The 18,329-nt window shown below is 47.9% G+C and overlaps 1 protein-coding gene across 1 annotated transcript; it reads left to right on the top strand.

The window, feature by feature from the left end:
• Positions 1-6,563: 6,563 nt before the first annotated feature.
• hpf1 (histone PARylation factor 1) lies at positions 6,564-17,825 on the top strand. Its single transcript, NM_001141591.2, is given in 8 exon segments — positions 6,564-6,651; positions 7,336-7,528; positions 9,664-9,850; positions 12,491-12,589; positions 13,246-13,399; positions 15,378-15,465; positions 16,281-16,453; positions 17,509-17,825. Coding segments are annotated over 8 exon segments (1,071 nt in total). The 5' UTR covers positions 6,564-6,609; the 3' UTR covers positions 17,644-17,825.
• The last annotated feature ends 504 nt before the right edge of the window (positions 17,826-18,329 follow it).

Below are 18,329 nucleotides of genomic sequence, written 5' to 3'. Positions count from 1 at the left end.
GGAATGGTAGCTAGGATCGACTGAAACAGGACGACATTAGGAATGGTAGCCCTGGATCGACTGAAACAGGACAACATTAGGAATGGTAGCTAGGATCGACTGAAACAGGACGACATTAGGAATGGTAGCTCAGATCGACTGAAACAGGACGACATTAGGAATGGTAGCTAGGATCGACTGAAACGGGGCGACATTAGGAATGGTAGCTAGGATCGACTGAAACAGGACAACATTAGGAATGGTAGCTAGGATCGACTGAAACAGGACGACATTAGGAATGGTAGCTAGGATCGACTGAAACAGGACGACATTAGAAATGGTAGCTAGGATCGACTGAAACACGACGACATTAGGAATGGCAGCTAGGATCGACTGAAACAGGACGACATTAGGAATGGTAGATAGGATCGACTGAAACAGGACAACATTAGGAATGGTAGATCAGATCGACTGAAACAGGACAACATTAGGAATGGCAGCCCTGGATCGACTGAAACAAGATGACATTAGGAATGGCAGCCCTGGATCGACTGAAACAGGACGACATTAGGAATGGTAGCTAGGATCGACTGAAACAGGACAACATTAGGAATGGTAGATCAGATCGACTGAAACAGGACAACATTAGGAATGGCAGCCCTGGATCGACTGAAACAAGATGACATTAGGAATGGCAGCCCTGGATCGACTGAAACAGGACAACATTAGGAATGGTAGCTAGGATCGACTTAAACAGGACGACATTAGGAATGGTAGCTAGGATCGACTGAAACACGACGACATTAGGAATGGCAGCTAGGATCGACTGAAACAGGACGACATTAGGAATGGTAGCCCTGGATCGACTGAAACAGGACGACATTAGGAATGGTAGCTCAGATCGACTGAAACAGGACGACATTAGGAATGGTAGCTCGGATCGACTGAAACAGGACGACATTAGGAATGGCAGCTCGGATCGAATGAAACAGGACGACATTAGGAATGGTAGGTAGGATCGACTGAAACAGGACGACATTAGGAATGGTAGCCCAGGATAGACTGAAACAGGACGACATTAGGAATGGCAGCTAGGATCGACTGAAACAGGACGACATTAGGAATGGTAGCCCTGGATCGACTGAAACAGGACGACATTAGGAATGGTAGCTCGGATCGACTGAAACAGGACGACATTAGGAATGGTAGATAGGATCGACTGAAACAGGACGACATTAGGAATGGTAGCTCGGATCGACTGAAACAGGACGACATTAGGAATGGCAGCCCTGGATCGACTGAAACAGGACGACATTAGGAATGGTAGCCCTTGATCGACTGAAACAAGACGACATTAGGAATGGTAGCTAGGATCGACTTAAACAGGACGACATTAGGAATGGTAGCTAGGATCGACTGAAACAGGACGACATTAGGAATGGTAGCTAGGATCGACTGAAACAGGACGACATTAGGAATGGTAGCTCGGATCGACTGAAACAGGACGACATTAGGAATGGCAGCTAGGATCGACTGAAACAGGACAACATTAGGAATGGTAGATAGGATCGACTGAAACAGGACGACATTAGGAATGGTAGCCCTGGATCGACTGAAACAGGACGACATTAGGAATGGTAGCTAGGATCGACTGAAACAGGACGACATTAGGAATGGTAGCTCGGATTGACTGAAACGGGGCGACATTAGGAATGGTAGCTCGGATCGACTGAAACGGGGCGACATTAGGAATGGTAGCTAGGATCAACTGAAACAGGACGACATTAGGAATGGTAGATAGGATTGACTGAAACAGGACGACATTAGGAATGGCAGCTAGGATCGACTGAAACAGGACGACATTAGGAATGGCAGCTAGGATCGACTGAAACGGGAACCTAGCTAAAAGGTTAAAAGTGGCCATGAGCCAAAATATCGGCGGAGGCTCTTGGGATTATTTCTGTTTATTTGAAACCTTTTCTGGTGTCTGAACTGGATGTGCTAGGAGATCTACAGTAAATCATGATGTGAATTCAACTTAATTAAGCTAATAACAAAACCCACTCAGATAAATGTTTTAAAAAAGAACAAGCAAAAAAACTCATTGATTGACCTTATCCTGACTAACCGTGTTTTTTGCAAATGATATGTATTACTGCTGATGGTTCTAGAACTCACCATTGTGTCCTTAGGTTAATTACTGGGGATGGTTCTAGAACTCACCATTGTGTCCTTAGGTTTATAACTGGTGATGGTTCTAGAACTCACCATTGTGTCCTTAGGTTTATAACTGGTGATGGTTCTAGAACTCACCATTGTGTCCTTAGGTTTATTACTGGGGATGGTTCTAGAACTCACCATTGTGTCCTTAGGTTTATTACTGGGGATGGTTCTAGAACTCACCATTGTGTCCTTAGGTTTATAACTGGTGATGGTTCTAGAACTCACCATTGTGTCCTTAGGTTAATTACTGGGGATGGTTCTAGAACTCACCATTGTGTCCTTAGGTTTATAACTGGTGATGGTTCTAGAACTCACCATTGTGTCCTTAGGTTTATAACTGGTGATGGTTCTAGAACTCACCATTGTGTCCTTAGGTTTATTACTGGGGATGGTTCTAGAACTCACCATTGTGTCCTTAGGTTTATTACTGGTGATGGTTCTAGAACTCACCATTGTGCCCTTAGGTTTATTACTGGTGATGGTTCTAGAACTCACCATTGTACCCTTAGGTTAATTACTGGTGATGGTTCTAGAACTCACCATTATGTCCTTAGGTTTATTACTGCTGATGGTTCTAGAACTCACCATTATGTCCTTAGGTTTATAACTGGTGATGGTTCTAGAACTCACCATTGTGTCCTTAGGTTTATAACTGGTGATGGTTCTAGAACTCACCATTGTGTTTTGTATCAAAAAGTGGGTTGGGCCTCTTTGTATGTAAGGAGAGAGCAGCATTCTCTTGTGTTTATTTACAAATCACTCAGGCAGAAACTTCCCATGTATCTATCATCATGAATTCAACTTAGACTTCCAAATGACCGAACCTGGTCTCAGCCTTGGTTAACACTGGACGCCCCTTCGGTCTCCACAGAGTTGGGTAAAGCTGATTTTACTTTTTATGCACCCCTAATATGGAACAAATTATAAAGCTCTCTCAAAAGACATGGTCTGGTCCTCCTTGGTCAATTCAGAAAAATTATTATCTATGTTGATGTCTGTTTTTCTTCATTTGTTTTTCTAATTTTGTACATGTTTGATGTTATGTATTTATGCAGGTCCCATCTGTAAAAGAGACCCAGTCAATAGTTTGGACACACCTACTCATTCAAGGGATTTTCTTTATTTTTTTTAAACTATTTTCTACATTGTAGAATAATGGCAAAGACATCAACACTATGAAAAATCCATGTCTGTACCAGTGGTGTAAAGTACTTAAGTAAAATTACTATAAAGTACTACTTTAAGAAGTTTTTGGGGGATACCTGTACTTTGCTATTTGTATTTTTGACAGCTTTTACGTCACTACATTTTTATGTATATTTTTATTTAACCTTTATTTAACTAGTCAGTTAAGAACAAATTCTTATTTACAATGACGGCTTGCCAGAAAGCAAAAAGGCCTCCTGCTGGAACAGTGTCCACATCATGACAAGAGAGACAACACAACACTACATAAAGAGAGACCTAAGACAACAACACAGCAAGGCAGCAACACAACATGACAACACAGCATGGCAGCAACACATGACAACACAGCATGGTAGTAACACAACATGACAACAACATGATAGCAACACAACATGACAACACAGCATGGTAGAAACACATGACAACACAGCATGGTAGTAACACAACATGACAACACAGCATGGTAGAAACACATGACAACACAGCATGGTAGTAACACAACATGACAACACAGCATGGTAGCAACACAACATGACAACACAGCATGGTAGTAACACAACATGACAACACAGCATGGTAGCAACACAACATGACAACACAGCATGGCAGCAACACATGACAACACAGCATGGTAGCAACACAACATGACAACACAGCATGGTAGTAACACAACATGACAACACAGCATGGTAGCAACACATGACAACACAGCATGGTAGCAACACAACATGACAACACAGCATGGTAGTAACACAACATGACAACACAGCATGGTAGTAACACAACATGACAACACAGCATGGCAGCAACACATGACAACACAGCATGGTAGCAACACAACATGACAACACAGCATGGTAGCAACACAACATGACAACACAGCATGGTAGTAACACAACATGACAACACAGCATGGTAGTAACACAACATGACAACACAGCATGGCAGCAACACATGACAACACAGCATGGTAGCAACACAACATGACAACACAGCATGGTAGTAACACAACATGACAACACAGCATGGTAGTAACACAACATGACAACACAGCATGGTAGTAACACAACATGACAACACAGCATGGTAGCAACACATGACAACACAGCATGGTAGAAACACAACATGACAACACAGCATGGTAGTAACACAACATGACAACACAGCATGGCAGCAACACATGACAACACAGCATGGTAGTAACACAACATGACAACACAGCATGGTAGTAACACAACATGACAACACAGCATGGTAGTAACACAACATGACAACACAGCATGGTAGAAACACAACATGACAACACAGCATGGTAGCAACACAACATGACAACAACATGGTAGCAACACAACATGACAACAACATGGTAGCAACACAACATGACAACAAAGCATGGTAGCAACACAACATTACAACACAGCATGGTAGAAACACAACATGACAACAACATGGTAGCAACACAACATGACAACACAGCATGGTAGAAACACATGACAACACAGCATGGTAGTAACACAACATGACAACACAGCATGGTAGTAACACAACATGACAACACAGCATGGTAGTAACACAACATGACAACACAGCATGGTAGCAACACAACATGACAACACAGCATGGTAGCAACACAACATGACAACACAGCATGGTAGCAACACAACATGACAACACAGCATGGTAGCAACACAACATGACAACACAGCATGGTAGCAACACAACATGACAACAACATGGTAGCAACACAACATGACAACAAAGCATGGTAGCAACACAACATTACAACACAGCATGGTAGAAACACAACATGACAACAACATGGTAGCAACACAACATGACAACACAGCATGGTAGAAACACATGACAACACAGCATGGTAGAAACACAACATGACAACAACATGGTAGCAACACAACATGACAACACAGCATGGTAGCAACACAACATGACAACACAGCATGGTAGAAACACAACATGACAACAACATGGTAGCAACACAACATGACAACACAGCATGGTAGAAACACAACATGACAACACAGCATGGTAGCAGCACAACATGACAACACAGCATGGTAGCAACACAACATGACAACATGGTCGCAGCACAAAACATGGTACAAACATTATTGGGCCACAGACAACAGCACAAAGGGTCAAAGAAGGTAGAGACAACAATACATCACACAAAGCAGCCACAACTGTCAGTAAGAGAGTCCATGATTTGAGTCTTTGAATGAAGAGATGGAGATAAAACTGTCCAGTTTGAGTGTTTGTTGCAGCTCGTTCCAGTCGCCGGCTGCAGCGAACTGAAAAGAGGAGTGACCCAGGGATGTGTGTGCTTTGGGGACCTTTAACAGAATGTGACTGGCAGAACGGGTGTTGTATGTGGAGGATGAGGGCTGCAGTAGATATCTCAGATAGGGGGGTGAGTGAGGCCTAAGAGGGTTTTATAACCAGTGGGTCTTGCGACAGGTATACAGAGATGACATTCCTAAAGAAAATAATGGACTTTTTACTCCATAGAATTTCCCTGACACCCAAAAGTACACGTTATATTTTGAATGTTTAGCAGGACAGAAAAATGGTCCAATTCACACACTTATCAAGAGAACATCCCTGGTCATCCCTACTGCCTCTGATCTGGAGGACTCACTAAACAGAGAACATCCCTGGTCATCTCTACTGCCTCTGATCTGGAGGACTCACTAAACAGAGAACATCCCTGGTCGTCCCTACTGCCTCTGATCTGTCAGACTCACTAAACACAAATACTTCCTTTGTAAATTATATCTGAGTATTGGCGTGTAACCCTGGCTATCCGTACATGAAAGAAAATTGTGCAATCTGGTTTGCTTATTAATATAAGACATTTTACATTATTCATACTTTTACTTTTGATACATAAGTATATTTTAAAACCAAATACTTTTAGACTTTTACTCAAGTAGTATTTTACCGGGTGAATTTCACTTGAGTCAATTTCTATGAAGGTATTTAAACAAATATATATTTTTACTGATGTATACCGATCGGGGTATTTATCCCACCGCCTGTCTCAGCTATGGATCGCTGGGACGCAATGCGTCCTCCTCTCCTCTAGGCGGCGCTGTACATTTACTCCCCCAATTCCAGAAGGCCCTAATGTGTTTTTTGTCGTTAGCTACACGGATGTGCGCTTGTTTGCTGTCGAACGGGAGAGGAGGAAAAATAAATAACATGACAGGGCGCGGAAAACGAAAAACTAAATCTACTCCCCAGGTATTGTCACAGTATCATAAAGCCAACATGTTTACAAGCGATATATATATATATATATTTTTTTTTTTTTTTGTCGGAGCAATGATAGGATGGGTTTTTAGCCATGCAACAGAGGGAGTATTTGTCTTCTTTGTAACGTTACAAAGCACGGATGGGCCACTATGGCATCTACATGATTTAGCTTAATGGTCCTGCTTCGGTTTATATTACAGTTTTCCCCAAGATATCATCATTTATATTTAGTATAATGAAGTTACCGTCCATTGACGGTATACCATCGTTTGTGTTTTTGTTGTTGTTGCAGAGCGACTTGTTCAGGGTAACGTTCATTAGGACACACCGTAGGCAAAACGATTTGCAACGGAAAACTATAGCTTTTCTTCATTGTAAATCCAGGGCGCGTTTCAACAGGACTCAAACGTTTTTGTAACATAAAGATATAGAAATATGCTATGTAGAACAGACATGTAGAATAAGTAATCACATCTTCTCTATTCATGTTATTTATATCTTCCCTGGTAGTCCCCCCCCCTTTTCTCAGTCTGTCGATTCAGTTTGGTGTCTAATGAATACACCCAGTTATCAAACCCGCAATCTTTAAACTTGACTGAAGCCCGGGCTGTGGAACGTTAACTGTTTACACCAGCGAGTGAATTTAATTTCACCGACGTTGTTGTTGTTTAGGAGTCGGATTGTGCCGACGGGGAGTTGAGGAAGAAAGCCCGGTCAGAGGCGCCGACAGAAGGACCGAGGACGACGACTGAGGTTCCTGCCAGACTGAGGGAGGAGGTGGAGAGACTCTATAAACTGAAGATGCCCGAAGACTTTTATCTCTTCTGGGACTTCTGCTCTTCGCTCAGCCCCGACAACCCCCGGGGTAGGTTACCCACCCACTCACTCACCCACAACCAGCCCCGACAACCCCCGGGGTAGGTTACCCACCCACTCACTCACCCACAACCAGCCCCGACAACCCCCGGGGTAGGTTACCCACTCACCCACCCATAACCAGCCCCGACAACCCCCGGGGTAGGTTACCCACCCACTCACCCACAACCAGCCCCGACGACCCCCGGGGTAGGTTACCCACCCACTCACCCACAACCAGCCCTGACAACCCCCGGGGTAGGTTACCACCACTCACTCACTCACCCACAACCAGCCCCGACAACCCCCGGGGTAGGTTACCCACTCACTCACCCACAACCAGCCCTGACAACCCCCGGGGTAGGTTACCCACCCACTCACCCACAACCAGCCCCGACAACCCCCGGGGTAGGTTACCCACCTCACCCACAACCAGCCCCGGGGTAGGTTACCCACTCACTCACTCACCCAAACCAGCCCCGGGGTAGGTTACCCACCCACTCACCCACAACCAGCCCTGACAACCCCCGGGGTAGGTTACCCACTCACCCACCCACAACCAGCCCCGACAACCCCCGGGGTAGGTTACCCACCCACTCACCCACAACCAGCCCCGACAACCCCCGGGGTAGGTTACCCAACCACTCACCCACAACCAGCCCTGACAACCCCCGGGGTAGGTTACCCACTCACTCACTCACCCATAACCAGCCCCGACAACCCCCGGGGTAGGTTACCCACCCACCCACAACCTGCCCTGACAACCCCCGGGGTAGGTTACCCACCCACTCACCCACAACCAGCCCTGACAACCCCCGGGGTAGGTTACCCACCCACTCACCCACAACCAGCCCTGACAACCCCCGGGGTAGGTTACCCACTCACTCACTCACTCACCCATAACCAGCCCCGACAACCCCCGGGGTAGGTTACCCACTCACCCACAACCAGCCCTGGGGTAGGTTACCTACTCACTCACCCACCCACAACCAGCCCCGGGGTAGGTTACCCACCCACTCACCCACAACCAGCCCTGACAACCCCCGGGGTAGGTTACCCACTCACTCACCCACAACCAGCCCCGACAACCCCCGGGGTAGGTTACCCACCCACCCACAACCAGCCCCGGGGTAGGTTACCCACTCACTCACCCACCCACAACCAGCCCCGGGGTAGGTTACCCACTCACTCACCCACAACCAGCCCTGACAACCCTCGGGGTAGATTACCCACTCACCCACCCACAACCAGCCCTGACACCCTCGGGGTAGGTTACCCACTCACTCACCCACAACCAGCCCCGACAACCCTCGGGGTAGGTTACCCACTCACTCACCCACAACCAGCCCCGACAACCCTCAGGGTAGGTTACCCACTCACTCACCCACCCATAACCAGCCCTGACAACCCTCGGGGTAGGTTACCCACTCACTCACTCACCCACAACCAGCCCCAACCAGCTATCTGTCTATAACACTAACCCACAGCCAGCATCACTCCAGTCAGTCCTGTCTATAACACTAACCCACAGCCAGCATCACTCCAGTCAGTCCTGTCTATAACACTAACCCACAGCCAGCATCACTCCAGTCAGTCCTGTCTATAACACTAACCCACAGCCAGCATCACTCCAGTCAGTCCTGTCTATAACACTAACCCACAGCCAGCATCACTCCAGTCAGTCCTGTCTATAACACTAACCCACAGCCAGCATCACTCCAGTCAGTCCTGTCTATAACACTAACCCACAGCCAGCATCACTCCAGTCAGTCCTGTCTATAACACTAACCCACAGCCAGCATCACTCCAGTCAGTCCTGTCTATAACACTAACCCACAGCCAGCATCACTCCAGTCAGTCCTATCTATAACACTAACCCACAGCCAGCATCACTCCAGTCAGTCCTGTCTATAACACTAACCCACAGCCAGCATCACTCCAGTCAGTCCTGTCTATAACACTAACCCACAGCCAGCATCACTCCAGTCAGTCCTGTCTATAACACTAACCCACAGCCAGCATCACTCCAGTCAGTCCTGTCTATAACACTAACCCACAGCCAGCATCACTCCAGTCAGTCCTGTCTGTACTCTGTGTAAACAAGGATCATATCGACCACATATAATTCTCCTGTCCCCTCTCTAGACGCGCTGAAGGAAACTCTGGGTTTGAGGTTGGTTGGCCCGTTCGACATCCTGGCGGAGGCCCACCGTAGCTCAGCCGACCCTCAGCCCAACTACCACCTTCACTGGAGGTACTTCTACGACCCTCCGGAGTACCAGACCGTACTACAAGGGAACGCAGCCGACCTGCTACACCTGGGTTACTACAGGTAGGGGTTACTACAGGTAGGGGTTACTACAGGTAGGGGTTACTACGGGTTACTACAGGTTACTACAGGTAGGGGTACTACAGGTTACTACGGTAGGGGTTACTACAGGTAGGGGTTACTACAGGTAGGGATTACTACAGGTAGGGGTTACTACAGGTTACTACAGGTAGGGGTTACTACAGGTTACTACAGGTAGGGGTTACTACAGGTTACTACAGGTAGGAGTTACTACAGGTAGGAGTTACTACAGGTAGGGGTTACTACGGGTAGGGGTTACTACGGGTAGGGGTTACTACAGGTAGGGGTTACTACAGGTAGGGGTTACTACAGGTAGGGGTTACTACAGGTAGGGATTACTACAGGTAGGGATTACTACAGGTTACTACAGGTAGGGGTTACTACAGGTTACTACAGGTAGGGGTTACTACAGGTTACTACAGGTAGGGGTTACTACAGGTAGGGGTTACTACAGGTAACTACAGGTAGGGGTTACTACAGATAGGGGTAACTACAGGTAACTACAGGTAGGGGTTACTACAGGTAGGGGTTACTACAGGTAGGGGTTACTACAGGTTACTACAGGTAGGGGTTACTACGGGTAGGGGTTACTACAGGTAGGGGTTACTACAGGTAGGGGTTACTACAGGTAGGGATTACTACAGGTTACTACAGGTTACTACAGGTAGGGGTTACTACAGGTAGGGGTTACTACAGGTTACTACAGGTAGGGGTTACTACAGGTAGGGGTAACTACAGGTAACTACAGGTAGGGGTTACTACAGGTAGGGGTTACTACAGGTAGGGGTTACTACAGGTAACTACAGGTAGGGGTTACTACAGGTAGGGGTTACTACAGGTAGGGGTACTACAGGTAACTACAGGTAGGGGTTACTACAGGTAGGGGTTACTACAGGTTACTACAGGTAGGGGTTACTACAGGTTACTACAGGTAGGGGTTACTACAGGTTACTACAGGTAGGGTAGGGTTACTACAGGTAGGAGTTACTACAGGTGGGGGTTACTACGGGTAGGGGTTACTACAGGTAGGGGTTACTACAGGTAGGGGTTACTACAGGTAGGGGTTACTACAGGTTACTACAGGTAGGGGTTACTACAGGTAGGGGTTACTACAGGTAGGGAGTTACTACAGGTAGGGATTACTACAGGTTACTACAGGTAGGGGTTACTACAGGTAGGGTTACTACAGGTAGGGGTTACTACAGGTTACTACAGGTAGGGGTTACTACAGGTAGGGGTTACTACAGGTAACTACAGGTAGGGGTTACTACAGGTAGGGGTAACTACAGGTAACTACAGGTAGGGGTTACTACAGGTAGGGGTTACTACAGGTAGGGGTTACTACAGGTAGGGGTTACTACAGGTAGGGGTTACTACAGGTAGGGGTTACTACAGGTAGGGGTTACTACAGGTAGGGGTTACTACAGGTTACTACAGGTAGGGGTTACTACAGGTAGGGGTTACTACAGGTTACTACAGGTAGGGGTTACTACAGGTAGGGGTTACTACAGGTTACTACAGGTAGGGGTTACTACAGGTAGGGGTTACTACAGGTAGGGGTTACTACAGGTAACTACAGGTAGGGGTTACTACAGGTAGGGGTTACTACAGGTAGGGGTTACTACAGGTTACTACAGGTAGGGGTTACTACAGGTAGGGGTTACTACAGGTAGGGGTTACTACAGGTAACTACAGGTAGGGGTTACTACAGGTAGGGGTTACTACAGGTTACTACAGGTAGGGGTTACTACAGGTAGGGGTAACTACAGGTTACTACAGGTAGGGGTTACTACAGGTAGGGGTTACTACAGGTAGGGGTTACTACAGGTAGGGGTTACTACAGGTAGGGGTTACTACAGGTAGGGGTTACTACAGGTAGGGGTTACTACAGGTAGGGGTTACTACAGGTTACTACAGGTAGGGGTTACTACAGGTAGGGGTTACTACAGGTAGGGGTTACTACAGGTTACTACAGGTAGGGGTTACTACAGGTAGGGGTTACTACAGGTAGGGGTAACTACAGGTTACTACAGGTAGGGGTTACTACAGGTAGGGGTTACTACAGGTAGGGGTTACTACAGGTAGGGTTTACTACAGGTAGGGGTTACTACAGGTAGGGGTTACTACAGGTAGGGGTTACTACAGGTAGGGGTTACTACAGGTAGGGGTTACTACAGGTAGGGGTTACTACAGGTAGGGGTTACTACAGGTAGGGGTTACTACAGGTAGGGGTTACTACAGGTATACTACAGGTAGGGGTTACTACAGGTAGGGGTTACTACAGGTAGGGGTAACTACAGGTTACTACAGGTAGGGGTTACTACAGGTAGGGGTTACTACAGGTAGGGGTTACTACAGGTAGGGGTTACTACAGGTAGGGTTTACTACAGGTAGGGGTTACTACAGGTAGGGTTTACTACAGGTAGGGGTTACTACAGGTAGGGGTTACTACAGGTAGGGGTTACTACAGGTAGGGTTTACTACAGGTAGGGGTTACTACAGGTAGGGGTTACTACAGGTAGGGTTTACTACAGGTAACTACAGGAAGGGGTTACTATTTTCCAGAGAGGAACAGCGTCCCGTTCCAACATGGCCGTATTAATCTCCACCTCTATTTTTCAGAGATAGTCCGGACTCCCTGCCTGTGTTTCTAGGGGAGAATGAAGCCAGGAAGGGCTGTACCATCACTCAGATGGGGGACAACGTGTTTGCTGCTGTCCAGTGAGTGTCCTTCATTAACTAACACACGAGCAACAACATGGACCAATTCAACTGAACTAACACAACGACAAGAGAATCCACTGGTTGATGTGGAAGAGATTACTCACAATGCTTATCAAGATTTATTCACTTTTTCTCACCATCTCTTCTCTCTCTACCATTTTACCTCTCTCCTCCCTCACCGCGTCCTCCCTCGCTCTCTCTCCTCACTCACCGTCCCTTCGCTCTCTCTCCCTCCCTCACCTTCCGCTCCCTCGCTCTTTCCTCCCTCACCGGTCCTCCCTCGCTCTCTCTCCTCCCTCACCGTTCCGTCCCTCGCTCTCTCTCCCTCCCTCACCGTTCCCTCCCTCGCTCTCTCCACCCTCACTGTCACCCCCCTCGCTCTCTTCTCCCTCACCGTCACCTCCCTCGCTCTCTCCTCCCTCACCGGCACTCTCCCTCGCTCCCTCCTCCCTCACCGGCACCTCCTTCGCTCTCTCCTCCCTCACCGTTACCTCCCTCGCTCTCCCCCCTCACCGTTACCTCCCTCGCTCTCCCCTCCCTCACCGAACCCTCCCTCGCTCTCTCCTCCCTCACTGTCCCCCTTCTCTCTCCTCCTATCTCTGCCCAAACTCTCCCTCCTTCTCTATCTCTCCCTCCTCTTCCCTCTCCTTCAGTCTGTTTCTGGGTAGGAAGAGGAAGGAGAGGGGCGGGCGTAAGGAAGAGGGCAGGGCTCTGGTTAACCTGGGGGAGGAGTTAAGAGAGAGGGCGGAGTCTCTGGGCTTCTCCCTGGAGCAGAAGACCAAAGGCATGAAGCAGAGAGACAAGAAGGTAACCCCCCCTCGTTCTGAGATGGTTCTAGAAGGTAACCCCCCCCTCGTTCTGAGATGGTTCTAGAAGGTAACCCCCCCTCGTTCTGAGATGGTTCTAGAAGGTAACCCCCCCCTCGTTCTGAGATGGTTCTAGAAGGTAACCCCCCCCTCGTTCTGAGATGGTTCTAGAAGGTAACCCCCCCCTCGTTCTGAGATGGTTCTAGAAGGTAACCCCCCCCTCGTTCTGAGATGGTTCTAGAAGGTAACCCCCCCCTCGTTCTGAGATGGTTCTAGAAGGTAACCCCCCCTCGTTCTGAGATGGTTCTAGAAGGTAACCCCCCCTCGTTCTGAGATGGTTCTAGAAGGTAACCCCCCCTCGTTCTGAGATGGTTCTAGAAGGTAACCCCCCCTCGTTCTGAGATGGTTCTAGAAGGTAACCCCCCCTCGTTCTGAGATGGTTCTAGAAGGTAACCCCCCCAGTACTGAGATGGTTCTAGAAGGTAACCCCCCCAGTACTGAGATGGTTCTAGAAGGTAACCCCCCCCCAGTACTGAGATGGTTCTAGAAGGTAACCCCCCCTCGTTCTGAGATGGTTCTAGAAGGTAACCCCCCCAGATGGACTAGAAGGTAACCCCCCCTCGTTCTGAGATGGTTCTAGAAGGTAACCCCCCCTCGTTCTGAGATGGTTCTAGAAGGTAACCCCCCCTCGTTCTGAGATGGTTCTAGAAGGTAACCCCCCCCTCGTTCTGAGATGGTTCTAGAAGGTAACCCCCCTCGTTCTGAGATGGTTCTAGAAGGTAACCCCCCCTCGTTCTGAGATGGTTCTAGAAGGTAACCCCCCTCGTTCTGAGATGGTTCTAGAAGGTAACCCCCCCTCGTTCTGAGATGGTTCTAGAAGGTAACCCCCCCAGTACTGAGATGGTTCTAGAAGGTAACCCCCCCAGTACTGAGATGGTTCTAGAAGGTAACCCCCCCAGTACTGAGATGGTTCTAGAAGGTAACCCCCCCAGTACTGAGATGGTTCTAGAAGGTAACCCCCCCAGTACTGAGATGGTTCTAGAAGGTAACCCCCCTCGTTCTGAGATGGTTCTAGAAGGTAACCCCCCCTCGTTCTGAGATGGTTCTAGAAGGTAACCCCCCTCGTTCTGAGATGGTACTGGAAGGTAACCCCCCCTCGTTCTGAGATGGTACTAGAAGGTAACCCCCCTCGTTCTGAGATGGTTCTAGAAGGTAACCCCCCCTCGTTCTGAGATGGTTCTAGAAGGTAACCCCCCCAGTACTGAGATGGTTCTAGAAGGTAACCCCCCAGTACTGAGATGGTTCTAGAAGGTAACCCCCCCAGTACTGAGATGGTTCTAGAAGGTAACCCCCCCTCGTTCTGAGATGGTTCTAGAAGGTAACCCCCCTCGTTCTGAGATGGTTCTAGAAGGTAACCCCCCCAGTACTGAGATGGTTCTAGAAGGTAACCCCCCCAGTACTGAGATGGTTCTAGAAGGTAACCCCCCCCAGTACTGAGATGGTTCTAGAAGGTAACCCCCCCAGTACTGAGATGGTTCTAGAAGGTAACCCCCCCAGTACGTGAGTACTGAGATGGTTCTAGAAGGTAACCCCCCTCGTTCTGAGATGGTTCTAGAAGGTAACCCCCCCCAGTACTGAGATGGTTCTAGAAGGTAACCCCCCCAGTACTGAGATGGTTCTAGAAGGTAACCCCCCCCAGTACTGAGATGGTTCTAGAAGGTAACCCCCCCCAGTACTGAGATGGTTCTAGAAGGTAACCCCCCCAGTACTGAGATGGTTCTAGAAGGTAACCCCCCCTCGTTCTGAGATGGTTCTAGAAGGTAACCCCCCCAGTACTGAGATGGTTCTAGAAGGTAACCCCCCCAGTACTGAGATGGTTCTAGAAGGTAACCCCCCCAGTACTGAGACGGTTCTAGAAGGTAACCCCCCCAGTACTGAGACGGTTCTAGAAGGTCTAACTGCCCCCTGTCCGTGTCCAGGTTGTGACCAAGACCTTCCATGGAGCGGGCCTGGTGGTGCCTGTTGACCAGAATGCCGTTGGTTACCGGGAGCTGCCAGAGACAGACGGTAAGACTCTAGAACAACTCTAGAACAACTCTAGAACAGCGGTAACTAGGTTTGGTCTCGGGCCAATGTTTTTGGCAGCTCGTAGTCAGTGGGCCAGAACATAATTTGTTTATAATATATTTACCCTATGCAAAGGTCTACACTACAAGTAGAATACTGTAGAACCGCTCCAATACTCCAGAACACTCCATACCACTGTAGAATATTCTAGAACACTCCATTCCACTGTAGAATACTCTAGAACACTCTATTCCACTGTAGAATACTCTAGAACCACTCGAATACTCCAGAACACGCCATACCACTGTAGAATACTCTAGAACAACTTGAATACTCCAGAACACTCCATACCGCTGTAGAATACTGTAGAACCACTCGAATACTCCAGAACACTCCGTACCGCTGTAGAATACTCTAGAACAGGCCATACCACTGTAGAATACCTCAGAACACTCCATACCACTGTAGAATACTCCAGAACACGCCATACCACTGTAGAATACTCTGGAACTAGTCGAATACTCCAGAACACTCCATACCGCTGTAGAATACTCTAGAACCACTCAAATACTCTAGAACCACCCCATACCGCTGTAGAATACTCTAGAACGCTCTAATTATTATCCCTGGAGAAGTTGAATGGAATGTGGAACAGGTTTCAGAAAAACTTTGTGTGTGTGTGTGTGTGTGTGTGTGTGTGTGTGTGTGTGTGTGTGTGTGTGTGTGTGTGTGTGTGTGTGTGTGTGTGTGTGTGTGTGTGTGTGTGTGTGTGTGGGTGTGTGTGTGTGTGTGTGTGTGTGTGTGTGTGTGTGTAGCCAGTCTGAAGAAGCTGTGTAAGGCTATAGCAGAGGCCAGGTCCGATGAAGACAGGATGAAGGCTTTTGGGCCTCTGCAAGAGATCATGACCTTCGTCCAGTTCGCTAACGATGAGTGTGACTACGGCATGGGGCTGGAGCTGGGCATCGACCTCTTCTGCTACGGATCGCACGTACGCACACACACACACTTCAACACCTGTTCTCCACGGAAAATGGCACGTCAACACACTGATACAGATCTCAGTGTAGAGCCACCAACGACTCTCTGTTTCCTGTCTTCCAGACTCTGTTTCCTGTCTTCCATTGTGTGTCTGTCTGACTCTCTGTTTCCTGTCTTCCAGACTCTGTTTCCTGTCTTCCATTGTGTGTCTGTCTTGACTCTCTGTTTCCTGTCTTCCAGACTCTGTTTCCTGTCTTCCATTGTGTGTCTGTCTTGACTCTCTGTTTCCTGTCTTCCAGACTCTGTTTCCTGTCTTCCATTGTGTCTGTCTGTCTCTCTGTTTCCTGTCTTCCATTGTGTGTCTGTCTGTCTCTCTGTTTCCTGTCTTCCAGACTCTGTTTCCTGTCTTCCATTGTGTGTCTGTCTGTCTCTCTGTTTCCTGTCTTCCATTGTGTGTCTGTCTGACTCTGTTTCCTGTCTTCCAGACTCTGTTTCCTGTCTTCCATTGTGTGTCTGTCTGTCTCTCTGTTTCCTGTCTTCCATTGTGTGTCTGTCTGACTCTCTGTTTCCTGTCTTCCATTGTGTGTCTGTCTTGACTCTCTGTTTCCTGTCTTCCAGACTCTGTTTCTTGTCTTCCATTGTGTGTCTGTCTTGACTCTCTGTTTCCTGTCTTCCAGACTCTGTTTCCTGTCTTCCATTGTGTGTCTGTCTTGACTCTCTGTTTCCTGTCTTCCAGACTCTGTTTCCTGTCTTCCATTGTGTGTCTGTCTTGACTCTCTGTTTCCTGTCTTCCAGACTCTGTTTCCTGTCTTCCATTGTGTGTCTGTCTCTCTGTTTCCTGTCTTCCATTGTGTGTCTGTCTTGACTCTCTGTTTCCTGTCTTCCAGACTCTGTTTCCTGTCTTCCATTGTGTGTCTGTCTTGACTCTCTGTTTCCTGTCTTCCACACTCTGTTTCCTGTCTTCCATTGTGTGTCTGTCTTGACTCTCTGTTTCCTGTCTTCCAGACTCTGTTTCCTGTCTTCCATTGTGTGTCTGTCTGACCCCCAGTTTCCTGTGTCCCCCAGTACTTCTACAAGGTGATCAGACAGCTGCTGCCCATGGCCTACAGCCTGCTGAAGAGGGGCTTGTTCGGAGAGATCCTGGAGGCTCACCTCTCCAGCCGCTCCCACGAAAACCTGGACCAACTCACCTCAGCCTGAAGAAAACCACGGAAGAAGAAGAAGAAGGGGAGAGAGAGAGAAGAAGAGGGATGGATTGTTGTTATCTCTGACCACCGTGTGTTTTATTTAGTCTTGTTGTGGTTTTTGGTGCTGCTGTCGTTGAACGGTACCGGGGGCGTCTGTCTCTGTGTGTGCATATGTGGAATAAAGGATTATATTTCTAAGAGTCTGTCTGTTATTAGGTCCTGTCTGTCTTTTATTAGGTCCTGTCTGACTGTTATGAGGTCCTGTCTGACTGTTATTAGGTCCTGTCTGACTGTTATGAGGTCCTGTCTGTCTGTTATGAGGTCCTGTCTGTCTGTTATTAGGTCCTGTCTGTCTGTAATTAGGTCCTGTCTGTCTGTTACTAGGTCCTGTCTGTCTTTTATTAGGTCCTGTCTGTCTGTTATTAGGTCCTGTCTGACTGTTATGAGGTCCTGTCTGACTGTTATGAGGTCCTGTCTGACTGTTATTAGGTCCTGTCTGTCTGTCATTAGGTCCTGTCTGACTGTTATTAGGTCCTGTCTGACTGTTATGAGGTCCTGTCTGTCTGTTATTAGGTCCTGTCTGTCTGTTATTAGGTCCTGTCTGTCTGTTAGGTCCTGTCTGTCTGTAATTAGGTCCTGTCTGACTGTTAACAGGTCCTGTCTGACTGTTAACAGGTCCTGTCTGTCTGTAATTAGGTC

Source organism: Salmo salar, chromosome 04 (assembly GCF_965601325.2).
Source record: "Salmo salar chromosome 04, fSalSal1, whole genome shotgun sequence".
In the NCBI taxonomy this organism is placed as follows: domain Eukaryota; kingdom Metazoa; phylum Chordata; class Actinopteri; order Salmoniformes; family Salmonidae; genus Salmo; species Salmo salar.
This window is presented reverse-complemented; position numbering and strand designations above follow the sequence as displayed.